Source organism: Sardina pilchardus, chromosome 6 (assembly GCF_963854185.1).
Source record: "Sardina pilchardus chromosome 6, fSarPil1.1, whole genome shotgun sequence".
NCBI classification, from domain to species: Eukaryota; Metazoa; Chordata; class Actinopteri; order Clupeiformes; family Clupeidae; genus Sardina; species Sardina pilchardus.
In genome coordinates this window covers 25,857,262-25,873,991 of record NC_084999.1, presented here as the reverse complement: position 1 = coordinate 25,873,991, position 16,730 = coordinate 25,857,262, and the positions used below count along the sequence as shown (strand labels likewise).

Sequence of the window (16,730 nt, the reverse complement as noted above, 5' to 3'; positions counted from 1 at the left end):
TATCTTAGCGCGAACGCCAATGTTTAAGAGTGCGCCTGAAAAAAGTCTAGGTCGCACTGGTGCACCTGACGCTGCTCGGCTGCTTTCTTTCACAAGTTGTCATTGTAGACTATGCGTGCAACTTTACCAAACAGTAACCAATGATACATCCTCCCAACATGGACGATAAGCTCAGACCCCTCCCGAATCGGCACCTGATCGCTCATTCCTAGTAGAAGTAACCCCCATCTCCTTGGCCCGCTTTCTCTTGCTCTCCCTCTCCCTCTCCCTCACTCTCCCGTGCGCGCTCAATGGACACTCGCGAGTCGCGACCCGCCCCTCGACATGCACATTTAATCCAAATAAAACATTCACTATCGTGAAAGCAATGATGCATATAGAAGACGTTAGCTAAATTAATATAAATTCCGGTTAGCATCATTGCTGCAGAAAGTTGATTAAAACTCTTACATTCAAGTCACTCTTGCATGAGTTGGATGATAATCTCAATAGCAATGTTTTCCAACTCCAAAACTCGAAAGGAGAAAAAGTATTAGCCCACATTGAAACTTACAGTAAACACACGTGGGGAAACTGAGCAGTCCAACTAGTAAACTATGATAAACTAGCCAACTATGCTAGGCTTTGTTTACATTTTGAGGTTTCAAGCAGACAGCTGAATTAAAGAGGCAGAGTTGTAATATGAATAGTAGGCTGCAATATGCATAAAGTGTGCTGTCATGAATATCAGACATTTCAGTATGTAGAATAGGCTTATATAAATAATTTTGTAAAGACAAAAATCTTTTATTGTGTTTCAAGCTTTTTCTAGACTTTTTGTTGTTAAAAAATCATTATATGAAAGGACAGCAATAAAAAGGTGACCTTTTAGCGTTAAAGGCGATGCAATGAAAAATGTCGGTGCACCTAAATTTTGCGCTGGTGCACCTAAAATTAATCTAGATTAATCTAGATTAATTTCAAGATTACAGTGAGATTAATCTAGATTAACAAAATTAATCTATGCCCACCTCTAATTCTAAACTATTTTAGCGAACGGAGCGCCTTCTTGAATTTCCCCTTGGGGATCAATAAAGTATCTATCTATCTATCTATCTATCTAAATAAATTACGCGCTCGGTTTAGCCTGCCTGTGAAACGCATGATTGTTTGAAGTGCGTGTGGTTCTTTGAGAGGGGAATCGATGTAAGTTACTTTGATTTCAATTGGTAGTTGTAAACTACGTGATACGTTTACATCTACGTTTAAAAAGCATACAGAATTGTGTGTAGTCCTATCCAAAAAAAATCCAGCTTCTAAACCTTGCTAATCGAGCAAATGATTGTTTGGCCAAAAGTGAGCCAATTCCGACCTAGAAAAGGTGCATTCAGATCAGGCAAGCATAGGTAGGCTAGAAGTTTGTTGTAATCCTGTTGCTTTGCATTTTCATTTCGGTTCAAAACGAGCAACGTAGAATCCACACAACACCTTTCAACTTCAAAGAAAAAGTCCACCGGGACCGTTCGCTTCTACTGTATGTGAATAGAACGGTGTAGTGATGCACTTTTTGACATGTCAGTTTGTTTGCATCTCTGGCTAGATGTAAAACTGCATTTCGTTACTGGTATTTCGCTTGTGCAATGACAGTTAAGTTGAATATACTCGAATCTAAAAAAAAAAAATCCATGGCATGACTTCTTCCTGACTGACCAGTGACCCTCATTGAAAAGTCAAACTGTATGGAACTGACAGAGGTTTTTACAAACATAACAATAATAAAAAGAACATGTCATGCTGATACCTTTTGCTCTTCTCGATTTTAGGGAAGTTTTATACCGATGCTAAAGGTTTTGTGGCTGGTGCTACAAATCTTATGGTTACATCTGGCCCTTTGAGGGCAACCATTGTGCTGATGTGGCCCTCGGTGAAAATGAGTTTGACACCCCTGAGCTAGCCTTTGAGCTACGCACAGACACATTTGATAGACATCCATGGTGCCCAATAAACGGATCTGGGTGTTCGATCAAATACAAGAAAAAGCCAGGTGTTTAAGTCTTTAGCCAGGCTAGCAGCTAGGCTTCCTACTGGAACTAAGAAACAAATGCACATAAGTCCTGTGCTGGAAAAGCTGGAAAAAAATTAAACTTCTATAGGGCCAATCACATCCTGTATAGAACTAGAGGGCCAATCACATCGTGTATAGAACTAGAGTCGGTAAGCAGACTTAACATAGTTGCGACCGTTAAGAGTGAATTCCTCATCCTGCTACTTGAAAACAAGAATATGATTGATTGTAGTGCTTTCCTATTGCGAGGAGAGGGATTTTTTTATTTTATTTATTTTATTTTTGTTTATTATTTTAAAAGTATTATGGTTATGTCCAGCATGAGTAGACACGCGCACACACACACACTCACACACACACCGTCACTTCCCTCTCACATAGATTTGTTGTAGGATCAATTCACTCTGTCGCTCTCTGCCCTCAGCCTTGGATCTGTACGCTGCTAGCGATTCACCACATCCCCAATCCATAGACTCTATTAATTAGTTTCCGGAAGAATGTCCCAAGGTCTGAACCCTTAAAGTGTGTGTGTGTGTGTGTGTGTGTGTGTGTGTGTGTGTGTGTGTGTGTGTGTGTGTGTGTGTGTGTGTGTGTGTGTGTGTGTGTGTGTGTGTGTGTGTGTGTGTGTGTGTGTGTGTGTGTGTGTGTGTGTGTGTGTGTGTGTGTGTGTGTGTGTGTGTGCGCGTGCGTGTGTATGTGTGTCTGGAGGAATGTGGCCCAGTGGCCCTGCAGAAGCTTATTAGATAGAGAAGGGGGGGCACTGGGGGTGGGCTATCCACCCGCCTGTAGCGATGACATTCAGCTGGGCATACAGTAGCTCAGTGCTGTGTGAATGAGAGTTTTTATTGTGGCTGTATGTGGGGGAGTGGAGTTTGTTTGTGTTTGCACAGGAGAAGGGGTGAAGGACAGACTTGTGGCTGTCTTTATTACACTTCTTTTGCTCATAGTTTGCTTGCAGATATACATTTCTGCTTCAATGTATACAGTATCTCCTGAAATGTGCACTAAAGTGTGTAAGTTCACTCCTGCAACCTGTAGCGGCAGTGCAAGTAGTGGGATAGGAAGTATGGGTCGCAATTGCTATTAGGGTAAAGTGTCCAATCTGCAGCACTGATCAAACACTGTGAGCTTGTGCACTGTGCACTCATTAGCTGCAAGCTAATTAGCTTGTTTGAATTGCATTGAGCTCAATGAGAATGAAACCAGCTAATTAGCTAACAGCTAATAACTGACATAAAGCATGCCAAACTCTTAGTATGTTAAGGGTATAGTGTTGACATGGGGTTATTTGAATTCCAAAGGCCAAGGGGACTTTATCAGGGTGCATGGTGCATCTATGGGAATTTAACATGGGCGTTCCAATACTTATGGGACACATTTATTTATTTACAACACATTATTCATTCACAAAGAAAATTAATGTCCTTAAAGGTTGAATAGTTCCTCATTGTTTCATTTAAGGCACTGGAGATACATTTCCAAAAGATGATTTTATATTTAACTTGAAGCATGTGTTCCAATACTTTTGGAGGGCACTGACTGTATATGGTTCTCACCACCCTGTGTTTCTGTTCTGTCTCTAAATGGTTCTCCCCCCATTTGTTCCTGTTCTATCTCTATATGGTTCTCACCACCCTGTGTTCCTGTTCTATCTCTATATGGTTCTCACCCCCGTGTTCCTGTTTTCTCCAGGTTCGAGGTGGAGTATGTGCTCTCGGATCCCTCTGATTCGTGGACAGGGCGGAGAGGGCGTGTCCAGGCCTCCATGCTCACTGACTTCCTGGTTCGTCCCGAGGGCTCCAAATGCCTGGTCTGTGTGTGTGGACCCACAGCCTTCACTGATCTAGCGCTGGGGTGAGTGAGCGCATTCCCTCTTTTACACGCACACCAACACGTTTAACTACGTCCTCTACCAGTGAAGGCAGTTTCACAATGCTGCTAAGTTAAGTGCTGATTGTATTTAGCTAATGTTTTTTCTTACAATGTTATTGGGTTTTTTTTTTTTTTTTTTAAGCAATTTATAGAATATGATCATTAAAATAGTGGACATGAAGAGTAAATAGTTTAAGAAAAAGGTGGTAACGGAGGCGGACATGAGATCTGTTCACTGCATCCGTATAGTAGTTCAGTGAGGTGTGGACAGGTGTGTGTCTCCTGAATGTGAGACCCTCTGGTTCTGTTCAGTGAAAACAGCCCCTCGGCACTATTCTGCATGAGAAGATCTTATCCAGTTAGGTTGTCTGAACCAGTTAAGTGACTTTATCTTCTCCCTCTGCTTTTTCCATCTCATCCCCCTTTCTCTTTTCTCTCTTCAATCTCGTTCTCTCACTTCAATCTCTCTTTCTCTCGCTTGCTAGGTTGATAAAAGACCTGGGCTTCAGTGACGAAGAAATCCATGCCTTCCAGGGCTGAGACATGATTTGTCTACATCCTTCTGTGTGTGTGTGTGTGTTTGTTTTTGTTTTTTGGACTATGCACAAAACGGTGAAATGGAGCTTCACACAGCAACATAGCATCTGCTACTTCAGTCTCGACGTCTTTCTCCAAATCACAGACTTCCACAGCCCAGCAATCAAGAGGCACGAGAGAGAGAAAGAGAGAAAGACCTTTGAAGAGGGTAGAAACAGCAGAAAGAAAGAAAGAAAGAAAAAGCTCTCAACCCCATGACAACTAGGGAGCTCCTCTTTCTCTATGTCTGTCTGTCTGTCTGTGGTTAGCATTCTCCTACAGCACTGCGCTGCCTCCCCTCCTGCCTGCTCCAGTCTCCTCCTCAAAGATTCACACGTTGACACATATATGATTGTACATATTTATTGCATTCTATTTTGCCATCTTCCCAGGGATGAGTTCTTGGAAGGGAGGTGATGGGGGGGGGGGGGGGTGGGGGGGGTGATCGTTCTACTTGGCTTTTGTCCCCCCCCTCCCAACTTACTGACATCTCCATTCATAAAAGAGTAAAAGGCTGAGGCAGAGATGTCTGTTTTTTTCCACGGGTATTTCATTCTTTTTTTATTTATTTTTATTTTATTTTTCATTTTTTATCTGGCACCTGCACAAGACAGATGAGACAGGAAGCTCTGTCTCTCGCCCCCCCCCCCCCCCCCCCCCCTCCCTCTCTCTCACTCACTAACCCCTGCTATACACACACACACACACACGCACACACACTGACACACACACACACACACACACACACACACACACACACTGACACACACACACACACACACACACACACACACACACACACACACACACCCCTTCTCTTGAACTGACTTTCATAAACACATACCCTTTCAGTATGTGTGTGTTCGCTGCTCCAGAGTCATTGACAGACTGTCAGGGGAGGGAGGGACGACTGGCGCTATCTGGCCGGAGAGCGAGTGAGCGATGGAGACCACCGTGCCACTCCGCTCCGCCCGCTCTGTAGCCAGGCTGCACTGCAGAGGGCTGTCAATGGAGCCTCATAAAGTGGCCTGCTGAGGGGGTTGCTGATTTCTCTGGTTTGTCTGGAGTCCTATGTCTACTGTTAACTGCTCACTGTTCAATATGCACAGTAAGGGTCTCACTGGCCTGCATCTGGAGTCATATGTCTACTGCTCACTGTTCAATACGCACAACGAGGGTCACGGAGACCCAGGGGACACAGAGCAGGTGACCGCTGGGGACCAGTGAAGTGGCTCGGAACAGATTTACACACCTGGAGGAAAAAAAAAAACACCTGCTCAAATCCCTCAAGTGTGAAGTCAGAATGAATGGCACCTTTTAGTGTCCCTCACGAACATGACTGTTACTGCCAAAGTCTGGTTCAAGCTAAAAAAACGAAACAAAAATATCTCTCTGATCTGATGCAACTGTTACCCAGGGGGCAAAGGGGGTTTTACAGACATGGGCTGCTGTAAAAGGTTGTCATGCAAAAATAAAATCTAGGATGTCCCAGGATCACAACCTGGGTGGCCAACCCGGTCAATAAGCTGCTGTTTGTGTGTTATCGCCCTTTTTATGCCCCATTATAAGTCTATGGATGAATAAATTATGGGGTGAATAGGGTAAAAATGTTAACAAATAGATATCCCTACAAAAATTCCTCAGATGATTATTTACATTAAGGCAATACTTTTTTGTATTGCAAGTTATTTAAAAAATATCATGTACAAGTATGTAAATGAGGCATCATACACTTAAATGTACGCAATAGCCAAATTATCAATGTTTGGCCTGTACCTTATGGGTAAATACAGTAAGAAACAGCCTAGGCTGAGCCTAACCTATATATTTTCTAGGATCTTACACCCTGTAGATATGATTTAGTATGTGCTATGACGAGTCTCACCTTCTTCCACAACATTGGACAATGCATCTCTCTATAGTATTTGCATTGTATTGTAATGCATTGATTCTCAATGAACACCCATGTAGCTTTAGGTTAGTGTAACCCAAAATTGTCCCATGTTGACATTAATTTTTATATTCAGCATAGCCAGATCTTTCACAAAAAGTTTGTTGGGTTGATAGAGGTGCACTTTAAGGCCCCCAAGTCCAAGGCTATAAATGTATGCACATTTTGCATATTTCATTAGATAATGGTTCATCTACATGAATGTATAAAGTATTTCAGAAAACTTGCAATACAAAAAAGTATTATCTTACAGTGAGTAATCATCTGAGGAATTTTTGTGGGAATATCTATTTGTTAAAATGTTTACCCTATTCACCCCATAATATATTCGTACATAGACTTATAATGGGGCATAAAGAGGGTGATAAAACACAAACAGCAGCTTATTGACCGGGTTGGCCACCCAGGTTGTGATCCTGGGACACCCTAGATTTTATTTTTGTATGACAACCTTTTACAGCAGCCCATGTCTGATTTCCCTAAAATAGGGGGTTTTGCCCCCTGGGTATGTGGTAGTCTGCCTATCGAATATCTGTGTAATCTTGGCAACAACTTTTATAGCTGTGGTAATCATCTAGTCCTACTGTTGTTACTGCCAGGATGACGCAAAGCCTGGATGCATTAGGCCGACGGTGCAATGGTAAAATAACCATGTTCGGGAAATAGCGCTTATAAAATGAAGCGCTGTTGTGCCAGTCTGAAAATCTATTGTAGGTTTTATGACTTGTATTCTTGGGAAGTCTGACTTCCCCCATGCTTGAACCTGATGTACACTTGACAAGGATATTTTTGTTAATGGTTTTATGTTTCTTTATTCAGCGCACAGTATTGTGCACACATGATGTCCAGTACAGTGTTCTCTTGGCTTTACTTTATAAATAATAAATTCAAAATATGATATGCAGCAGCAATCCCTATCTGCAGTCTGTAATTATTTGCCATCGTGTATTAAATTAAACCTACATGAAAATATGACTTCGTAGTATTGTATTGCGGAATTGTGACAATACTAATGCACATCATGGAATTTCTGTAATCTCATCAGGCTAGAAATGTGTGCATCTATCTCTTCTGCTTCCTATCCGCGTTTGTTGTGTCCAATCACCAACTAGCTTATCCAAAAGGCGCACCTGGATTGTTGGTCTGATTGGTTGAAGGTCTATCCAAAAGTAGCACTCAGAATTTCAGAAAGTCTAGTTTTGTTATAGGCCTAGCAGTTTAAGACGTACTTCTCAAAATACGCAGAATTTGTGTACATCTGCTCATTAGCTTTACTGCTTGTTTGAGTAGCCCAACTGTTTATTCATCCCATTTTTTTTATCTCTCGCACTAAGAAAGTAAACGATTCCTGAACGTTACGCAGGTGCTCTGAAATCATTGCTCCCTATATCGTAGGCTACTATTCATAAGTCCGGAAATTTGATTATTACTAAAGGTCTATCCATTTGGCAGTACGGAGGCTCCTCCTACAGAAGCCAACCCGGAGCTGCCGGTCGGAGAGGGAGAGAAGTGCGCACTGGCTCTAGGTCTCATTTGAGGTGTGTCTGTGTTTACGCGCGCACGCAGGATGGTGATGGGGAACCCCCGTCATTCTACAGTAAATGGGTGAACCTCTCTGACGCCACTGATGCTGAAATACATGTTCTATATAAAAATAAGTGGATAAGATCATTTCCACAGTAGGCTACACTATCACCAAGGGTAAGTAGCGCTTTTTTGAGTAATTGCACCTGCCCGTGAAGTTTTTTTTTAGTAGTAGTAGTTGAGTGGATTGACTATAAGGCAGGTCTTAAGCCTGTCTGAGAAAGATCAATGTTTTTTTTTTTCCTATGGAGTTCGTTTCCTTATTGATGCTTGGCTTCCCTGCATGATTTGGTGGGGTAATTCGCTATAACGAAGATGTCGGCATTGCCATCAAACAACATCAGCAATACAAGCCCCCGCGAAGATTATGAATGGAGATATGAATATTACGAGGATGACGAGCCCGTGTCGTTCGAGGGACTAAAAGCGCATCGATGTGAGTAGATTATCTGTCCTTTCTCTTTGTTTTCTTGCAGAGTTCAGCGTTATGTACTGTTAAGTATTTTACCCACTTACAATATTACAACTGCAAGAAAATAGTGTAGATCTGAACAGCATATAGGCTACAAAAATAACAAACATAAATAGGCTACCTTGCCTGCCTGTCTTTTAAAGAAGAGTAAGGTTAAAGTCATGATGAAGAAAATACGAATACTATTTTTATTTTGATACTGAGATTTGAAGTGAGTTAAGCCATATGTGAAATCTCAAAAAAAAAGAAAGAAGAAAAAAAAAAAACATTTTAGTTGACCTATGCTTCAACGCTTCAGTCACTGGTTCCAGTGTGTGTTGAAGTGCACTTATGGATCTCCAAACCCTGCACTGTTTGCACTGAAGGATGCTGTGTGCTATGTATTACTGCAGACTCCATTGTGATCGGATTTTGGGTGGGCCTGGCAGTGTTTGTGCTCTTCATGTTTTTTGTCCTCACCTTGCTGACCAAGACTGGAGCTCCACACCCAGAGTAAGCACACACACACACACACACACACACACACACACACACACACACACACACACACACACACACACACACACACACACACACACACACACACACACACACACACACACACACACACACACACACACACACACACACACACACACACACACACACACACACACACACACACACACACAGTCTCTGTACTCACACAGTTTAACCACCTCATCTTCATTCTTTGGGTAGCTGACCAGTGATTCATTAAATGAACAGTGTTACAATGTAATCATTGATCTTACCTGAGCAGATTTGCTGAATGGTTGGCTGCCATGCTCATTAATTCTTGCAGCAAGCTCTTCTTCATGCAACTTGGCTCATAGTTTAATATGCCACACCATGACTGCCTATATATAGGCCTACCACACTGACTGGTGCTAAATTAAATATATATATATATATAAAAGCGCCAGGTAGCAACCACACATGCCCAGTGAGTGGGCAGTTAGCATTCAGGAGGTGTAGCAGCAGACACCCAGCAGACCTTATCTCTACCCTCACAGCAGACCCTGTGGTGCTCCACCAGCCAGCAGTCCAACAGCCAAATGCCACACTGTGGTCTGAATCAATAATCATGCACTATTCGATCATGAATAAGGCTTACAACAGACAGTAACTTGCATTTACAAAATGCTCTCAACAGGTTTCAATTACCTAGTCATTGGATTGTAGTGTATAGTTCAGTTGGCTCCTCAGAGTGAATATTATGAGCCGCCTCCTGTCTGCAGGACACACTGCTCTGCCTGTAATGGAGACTAATAAATTAAATGTTGTTGTTGTTGTTATGCGTGCAATTCAAGCAATCACTTGGATGGCAGACAAGATCAGGTTAGAATAGGTGGAATGAGGGGGCCTGATCATCAGAAAACAGATGAAGTCGCACAGAAAAGGATTAATGAATATAGGCCTAGGTCATAGTATAATTCGATTTCGTTTCTCGATTGTTTGCACACATTTACTGAAAACATGCCTCATACTCTCAGAACACTCAATGTTATTTATTCTCAAAATAGTATTTCGTTTTCAAATGACACATATAAATATCTATTCATGAGATGGTTTGTAAGAACCCGTTGAACACTGATGTGCTCAATGCAGAACACTATGATGAAAGGAAAACACTTCTTAATGGCCAAGGATTGAGGACTGATTTTGCTCATCAGTCAGTGTTGCACGTATTACGACAGTACATAAGTGTGTTGTAAAATATTTGAGAATGTTGTTTTTATACTCAGAACACATCCAACTAAAGCTAAAGCTCTGATTGCTACTAAAACTGTATGACAGCCCTGCTGAAAAAAACAGCAAGAAACCAGCTTAGGCTGGTAGCTGGTTTTAGCTGGTCTTTGCCCAAAACACAGTTCTTATTGCTGGTCTTTGCTGGTGTAGCTGGTTAGGCCACCAGCTAGACATGCTGGCGTGACCATCTGAGGAAGCTGGTCGTGCTGGTGTGACCAGCCTGTCGTTTGGGATACAGCTGGTTTAAGATGGTCATGCTGGTGACCAGCCTGTCCAGCTTGACAAAGATGGTCAAGCTGGTTTTCTAGAATGACCAACATAAGCTGGCGTGGCCAGTAAAAACCAGCAATGTAGACCAGCAACACCAACTAAAATGACCAGCTTAAGGTGGTACGACAATCAAAACCAGCTGAATTACCATCATAAACTGGGTAAACCAGCTGAAGGTGTGTTTTCGCGAGAGTTTTGCTGGTCTAGCTGGTTAACCATCAAAGGGTGGTCAAACAAGCTGGTTAACAAGCTGGTCAACCAGCAAACCACCTTTAGCTGGTCAGGCTGGTTTTTTCAGCTAGGTGCCCATGTGATGATGAGTCAGTGTGCATAGTAGGGCCATTAACTTTGAATGGCAGTGTGTTCCTTGTGAAAACAAGAGATTTTCTTCAAAAAACACAAAAGGGCTTAGGGCACTCAGGAGTTTATAAAATAGTACTCAGGTGCTCTTCTGCTACGGGTAAGGTGAGAATCCAAAAGCAAAAAAAAGATTTGCAGAGGCACTCCGAGATTTTTAGGAAATATAAAAAGCCTTCAATAATACATGGCAAACACTGGATTAAAAGCACATGGGCCTATGCGTTGCGGCCATATTGGCCTTCATCAGGGCATCAGTTCTTCATTAAAATTGAAAATGAAATGCAGAGAATTGTGTGTAGTATTTTAAAAAAAAGTGTGTTTTAGAACTGCAATTTGAGTGTAAAGCAGAAGTTGTAGTTTAGTTTAGAATGGGTTCAGGGCGTTGGTTGGTGCATGAGTTACATGTTGTGGGCACTGTCTCAAGTTCCAGTATTTGTGTGTAAACAATTGAGAAAACCTGTCATGGTTTTCCTGTTCGGACATGTTGGTTAATATGCATTCATGATGCTGATGAGCTTCACCAAATCAAATGCTACAGTAAGTTTTTATTTGTGAGCCATAAAAGCTTTAGTACCTTTAGTACTCTCTACTGCGATATTGTTGCCAAGAACCAGCAACCGAAGTAGATTTGCCTCAAGGTTAGCTTAGCTTCCAGTGTGAAGTAATTGGCAGCCAAAGCTGTACTTTTTAAAGAGCTCCCTCAACACTGATGAACCCACAGCTGAATGTACCTTTGGGAGACCCCTGCATGAATATCAGATTATGCAAATGCGGTAATGAATAACTCAGAGCGATGTACATCCAACACTGTACATATCCATATTCATGAGGAGATGAGCAGTGGCCATTCTGTGTGCTGCAGCTCCTGTCCGTAGAAGCAGAGCTGTAAAGATATTTGGAACAATGTAATACAAACAATCAATACTAGCCCCCTATATAGGGGCGCTAATCAATACAATGGTGAACAACGTCTTCATCTTTCCTAAATCTCCCACCACACACTCTTTGTAAAATTGTAAAATGCAGTTATCGTTGCGTGCGGTCTCTTATTGCAATATAAGCTTGTATCTTGTTCCTCACTTAACATAAACTGCTCTGGATAAAAAATCATCCAAGTGAAGATATGTAATTGTAAACGCAAGTCAGCAGGAGTACTTTGAAATGGAGTCTTTCTCCAGACAGTTCACTCATGTCATGCATTCTGCTAGTGCTGATGATCAGATGATACAGTATGTGCTCTGGCTTCCCCGGTTATCACTGCTGTCTCAGCTATAAAGTAGACTTCTCCCCTCCATCATGTGTGGCAGCAACAATGTGAGCGAACGTTTTATGTGGAGATATGTGGTGCTCCCAGTCCCTGGGGCTGGCTTTCTGTAGAAATAAAACACCCACTCAGGTACACTTAATAAATAACATTATTCATATTGATGTTTATGTTATGTTATCCTATCTATTATGGGCATACCATCTCTTTGCAGAGTTGTGTATAGAATATCAAAAATAAAGGCAAAAGAACAAACCTTATGAAGAAGGCCACCTTATATGGCCAGTAGTAGTTGGCTGCTATGCTCACTAATTAATGAGCATAATTAACAGCTCTGTGTCTCTGTGTCAGGGGCTGGATGCTTCGGAGCGTTCGTGCTACCTAGCACTGGTCTTCTGTGACCGCAGAGACCGGCCCTGGCTGGACCAACGTTTTTGGTCTAAATGGGACGGTATAGTCCGACAGCCAAATGTCACATTGTGCTCTGAATCAGTAATCATGCACTATTCGATCATGAATAAGGCCAGACCTGGCTGGACCAACGTTTTTGTTTTAAATGGGACCGTCTAAACTCTAGAGAAGCCCAAAAGAACGTCACTGTTCCTGTCCCGTTTCTCTCCGCAGGAATTCCGAGCAGTGTGAGAAGCGCGCGTGTCTGACCAGCTGTGGCGAGGACATGGGCCATCTGTCCGAACACCAGGGCAGCCCGCCCGGCGTCTCACGCCCCCTGCTGGACGAGTCGCGCTCGCTCTTCCACTGCTACATCAACGAGGACCAGCAGGCCGCCAACGGGCGCTCCAGCGGCGCCACCGCGCACCCCGGCGGGGTCAGAGGCAGCGGCGGCGGCCGGCCCTCCGCCATCGGCGGTCAGCTTGCGGGGCTGGTGCAGGAGGCGTGGGTCAACGGGGCGCCGCTCCCCGAGAGAGACCCGTCGACGTTCCTGGCGCACTTCAACATCCCCAACTTCGTCAACAGCGAGCTGAGCTCGACGCTGGGGGACGACGACCTCCTGCTCGTGGACCCCCCTCTGATCCTGGACAGGGAGGACAGGGGTCCGAACGGCGCCCGCGGCGACCACACGCTGGAGTAGCGGGCTAGTGGCTAGTGGCTAGTGGCTAGCGCTCGGACTCCCGCTTTCAGCATGGATTGACTGGACAGACTAGTGGACTGAGGTATGGCCTTTTAAAAAAAAAAAAAGAAAAGAAAAGAGTACTTGTGGGCGCCTGAGAGCTGGCTCGCAGTTTTGCCATTCATCCCCCACCCACCCACCTCCACCACTGAAACCGCGCTCAGTGTCAGGCCTTTTGAGTTTGGAATCTTGGCTGGAGTGGAACTGAGCGGATGCTTAAGTGTGCTCCGTCTCCCGCCTCTGTGCAGCAGCAGCAGTAGCAGCAGCAGCGTATTAGTCCTGATGGGCCGCCGCCGCCGCGGCGTTTTGATGTGCGGAGAGCTCTGCAGACCCACGCCGCACTGGGCCTCCGTCTGCTCTGAGACGCACTGAGGGGAGACGGGGGTAGTTCCACTCGCTGGCTCTCCCAAGAGCAGATTAGAGGAAGGCCAGACATGTAAGGGGCTCAAGGTAATTGGTGGAAAGGGCACTGCAAAAGTGGATTCTATGTTCTGTAGCAGTCATCCTTGTTCCCCCTCACTCTTTGGTTTTTGGTGTAAAAGATCAGGCAGTCAGAAATACAACTGGCCCGGCTGCAATCCGACGGACAATTTGGGAAGTGCTTTTTGGAAGACCTTATGGAAAGTATATAATGTTCAACCGGGAATGCTAATCATCCCAGATCATCCCAGCACACCTTGATGCAAGAGGAAATGTACATGTTGTCTCAGCACCAGCTGCTCTTACAGTAGCCCGACTGTGCATTTTGTGTTCTTGGTGTTTTGAGCCCCCAATGTTGTCTTAGAATAGAATAGAATATATACTTTTTTTGATCCCGTGAGGTTAATTAGTTTCTCTGCATTTAACCCAATGTAACCATTAGGTGCCTTGCTCAAGGGCACTTCAGCCGTGGTGGACTGGTCGGGGATCGAACCGGCAACCCTCCGGTTCCAAGCCCGAAGCCCTAACCAGTACACCACGGCTTGCCCCCGTCGTCTTTAAGGCAGCGCTGCCTGGAAGGCGCTAGGGTTAGGGGTAGGATTAACTGCCTTTAAGTCAACAGTGGCAGCGCTGCCTGGAAGACGACGTTGGGGGCTCAAAACACCATCGAGCACATTTCATGTGGTTCAACAGTCAAGCTGGGCTAGTGCATGCTCCGTTCTGCCGTCGATCTTGGTGGTGCAGCAGCAGGCCTTGACTGAAGAACAGAAAAAGCAGGAGTGAAATAACATCACCCAAAAAGAGGAGGATCATGTATAATGGAAGCATGCACTGAGAGGAAGAAATCACAAACTACTTATTTATGGATCACAGCCAACCTTGTGTTTGTGTTCTTGTGTTTGTTTTCCTCCGCGCCAAACACACTGATGCACACTATGAGACGTGGTCTGAACTGAACGTCACGCAGCTTTCTCATGTGTCCATTAGGTTTCTAAAAGGGAGAGAACTACGAGCTCTCCTTGGGCTTTGCGGGCCAATTCTAGACCGCCCCATCTTCGACATGCTGTCCCCTTAGGACAAGGAACACAACATAATCGCCCTTCATCCTGCAGCAACTGTGCACAGTGTTTGTCGGGTAATGAGTCTCACTGTCTTTACCCCGCAGGAGCAAGCAGACATCAAAAAGGCAGCCACGTTGTAGCAGTGCTTTTCAATGAACTGAAATCTCTCGTACTTTGGAGCGAAGGGGAAAAAAAGCATACACCAATAAGTGTTCATTAAGGAAGCTCTGTCTCTCTGATGTTCCTCTATTTATGAATGTGTGTGCCTGCTGAAAGCTTTCTCATGGGTTATCCAATACATAGAACGGCCCTAGTGCAGCATTACAATTTGCCCTGAGTGAAAGAGATGGTCTCGGCTTTGTAGGGGCATTTAAATTAGGCAAGGATGGGGAGGAGGCAATGAAATTTAATAATAAGAGGAACGAAGCTGAAATTGTAGTATTTTTTTGTACAAAAGCTACAGACATATACACAGATTTAAAATAAAAAAAAGAATGCTATTTATTCTGCCTTTTTGTATTAAAACCACTTGATTTCCCTTATAAATAAATCAAACTTTTCTATCTCTATCAACGCACAAATACAAAAACCAAGTCCTCATTGGACTTGCAAATGCAATTGCTGTCGTCTTGTTGATTGTGCTGGAACGTCGCAAAATCAAACCTGAGAAGAGTGTGTCTTCATCAGACTCTCAAGCCTCACACACTTAATGTACCCGTGCACAGTACACACATACACACACATACACAGCTTGTGTACGAGTTGGCTTGTCCTCCTGCTGTTGGTGTTGCTTGGCGCGGAGATTAGATCAGTCAGCCATGGTGCTACACTCACACTCACACCTCCTGCGATGCCAAGTGGCAGAATGTGTTCTGCACTCCACATCATCTCTGGCCACGAGTGTGTGGAGGGGATGGAGCAGGGCGCGTACACACACACACACACACACACACACACACACACACACACACACACACACACACACACACACACACACACACACACACACACACACACACACACACACACACACACACACACACACACACACACACACACACACACACACACACACACACACACACACACACACACACACACACACACACACACACACACACACACACACACACACACACACACACACACAATCTCTCCCAGAAAAGGAGGCGCAGTAGAGGGCAAAACTGCGCTCTGGGGAAAAAAAAATAAATCCCTCCCTACCCTAACTGTCCTACCCCTGTGAGGTTTGGAGGGGCATTTGACAAGACACAGCAAGATGTCTAGGATGGAGAGGAGAGGAGAGGAGCATTCTGGGGCAGCCGTGAGCGCCACCGTCACCCCCTCCATCCGTCTCCATGATAGCGGTCATCTGGTCCAGGGTATGTGGGTGTGCCGGGGATGATAGCGGTCATCTGGTCCAGGGTATGTGGGTGTGCCGGGGATGATAGCGGTCATCTGGTCCAGGGTATGTGGGTGTGCCGGGGATGATAGCGGTCATCTGGTCCAGGGTATGTGGGTGTGCCGGGGATGATAGCGGTCATCTGGTCCAGGGTATGTGGGTGTGCCGGGGATGATAGCGGTCATCTGGTCCAGGGTATGCGCGTGCGCTCGGGGGCCGGGATGACCACCCCCTGCCTCTGCAGCTCCCGCAGCACGTCCAGGATGGCGTCCAGCTCCAGGCGGAAGGCGTCCAGCTCACGGCTGCGGCTCTGAGCCAACTGCCTCCAGCGCTCCAGCTCACCCTGCAGCTCCGCCTGCGTCGCCACGCGCGTCTCAGCAATCACCTGGAGACACACACACACAGACACACACACAGAGACATAGACACACACACACACACACAGAGACATAGACACACACACACACACACACAGAGACATAGACACACACACACACAGAGAGACAGACAGACACACACACACACACACACACACAGAGACATAGACACACACAC

General features: G+C 44.7%; 3 protein-coding genes across 4 annotated transcripts in view; 2 read left to right on the top strand and 1 right to left on the bottom strand.

Moving 5' to 3' along the window:
- Positions 1–4,879, top strand: part of LOC134083091 (cytochrome b5 reductase 4) — a 30,874-nt gene extending 25,995 nt beyond the window's left edge. Inside the window, exons 16-17 of the mRNA XM_062539222.1 lie at positions 3,737–3,898; positions 4,402–4,879. Coding sequence (XP_062395206.1) covers positions 3,737–3,898; positions 4,402–4,456 — 217 coding nt within the window. The 3' untranslated portion in view covers positions 4,457–4,879. The remainder of the gene's footprint in view (positions 1–3,736; positions 3,899–4,401) is intronic.
- A 3,463-nt stretch (positions 4,880–8,342) lies between these two features.
- Positions 8,343–13,664, top strand: mrap2a (melanocortin 2 receptor accessory protein 2a). Its single transcript, XM_062539751.1, has 4 exons — positions 8,343–8,463; positions 8,892–8,991; positions 12,788–13,249; positions 13,541–13,664. Exons 1-4 carry the CDS (start codon positions 8,343–8,345, stop codon positions 13,662–13,664), a joined length of 807 nt encoding a protein of 268 aa, XP_062395735.1.
- Positions 13,665–15,891: 2,227 nt separating this feature from the next.
- Positions 15,892–16,730, bottom strand: part of cep162 (centrosomal protein 162) — a 64,126-nt gene continuing 63,287 nt past the window's right edge. For both annotated transcript variants that reach the window (XM_062539218.1, XM_062539216.1), the window contains one exon: positions 15,892–16,560. In XM_062539218.1, coding sequence (XP_062395202.1) covers positions 16,357–16,560 — 204 coding nt within the window. In that variant the 3' untranslated portion in view covers positions 15,892–16,356. The remainder of the gene's footprint in view (positions 16,561–16,730) is intronic.

Excerpts from the sequence above, each read along its gene's own strand:
- mrap2a (XM_062539751.1), top strand. The coding sequence starts at position 8,343 with ATGTCGGCATTGCCATCAAACAACATCAGCAATACAAGCCCCCGCGAA. Across the intron at positions 8,464-8,891 it reads GGGACTAAAAGCGCATCGAT|ACTCCATTGTGATCGGATTT; the intron begins GTGAGTAGATTA and ends GTATTACTGCAG. Across the intron at positions 8,992-12,787 it reads ACTGGAGCTCCACACCCAGA|GAATTCCGAGCAGTGTGAGA; the intron begins GTAAGCACACAC and ends TTCTCTCCGCAG.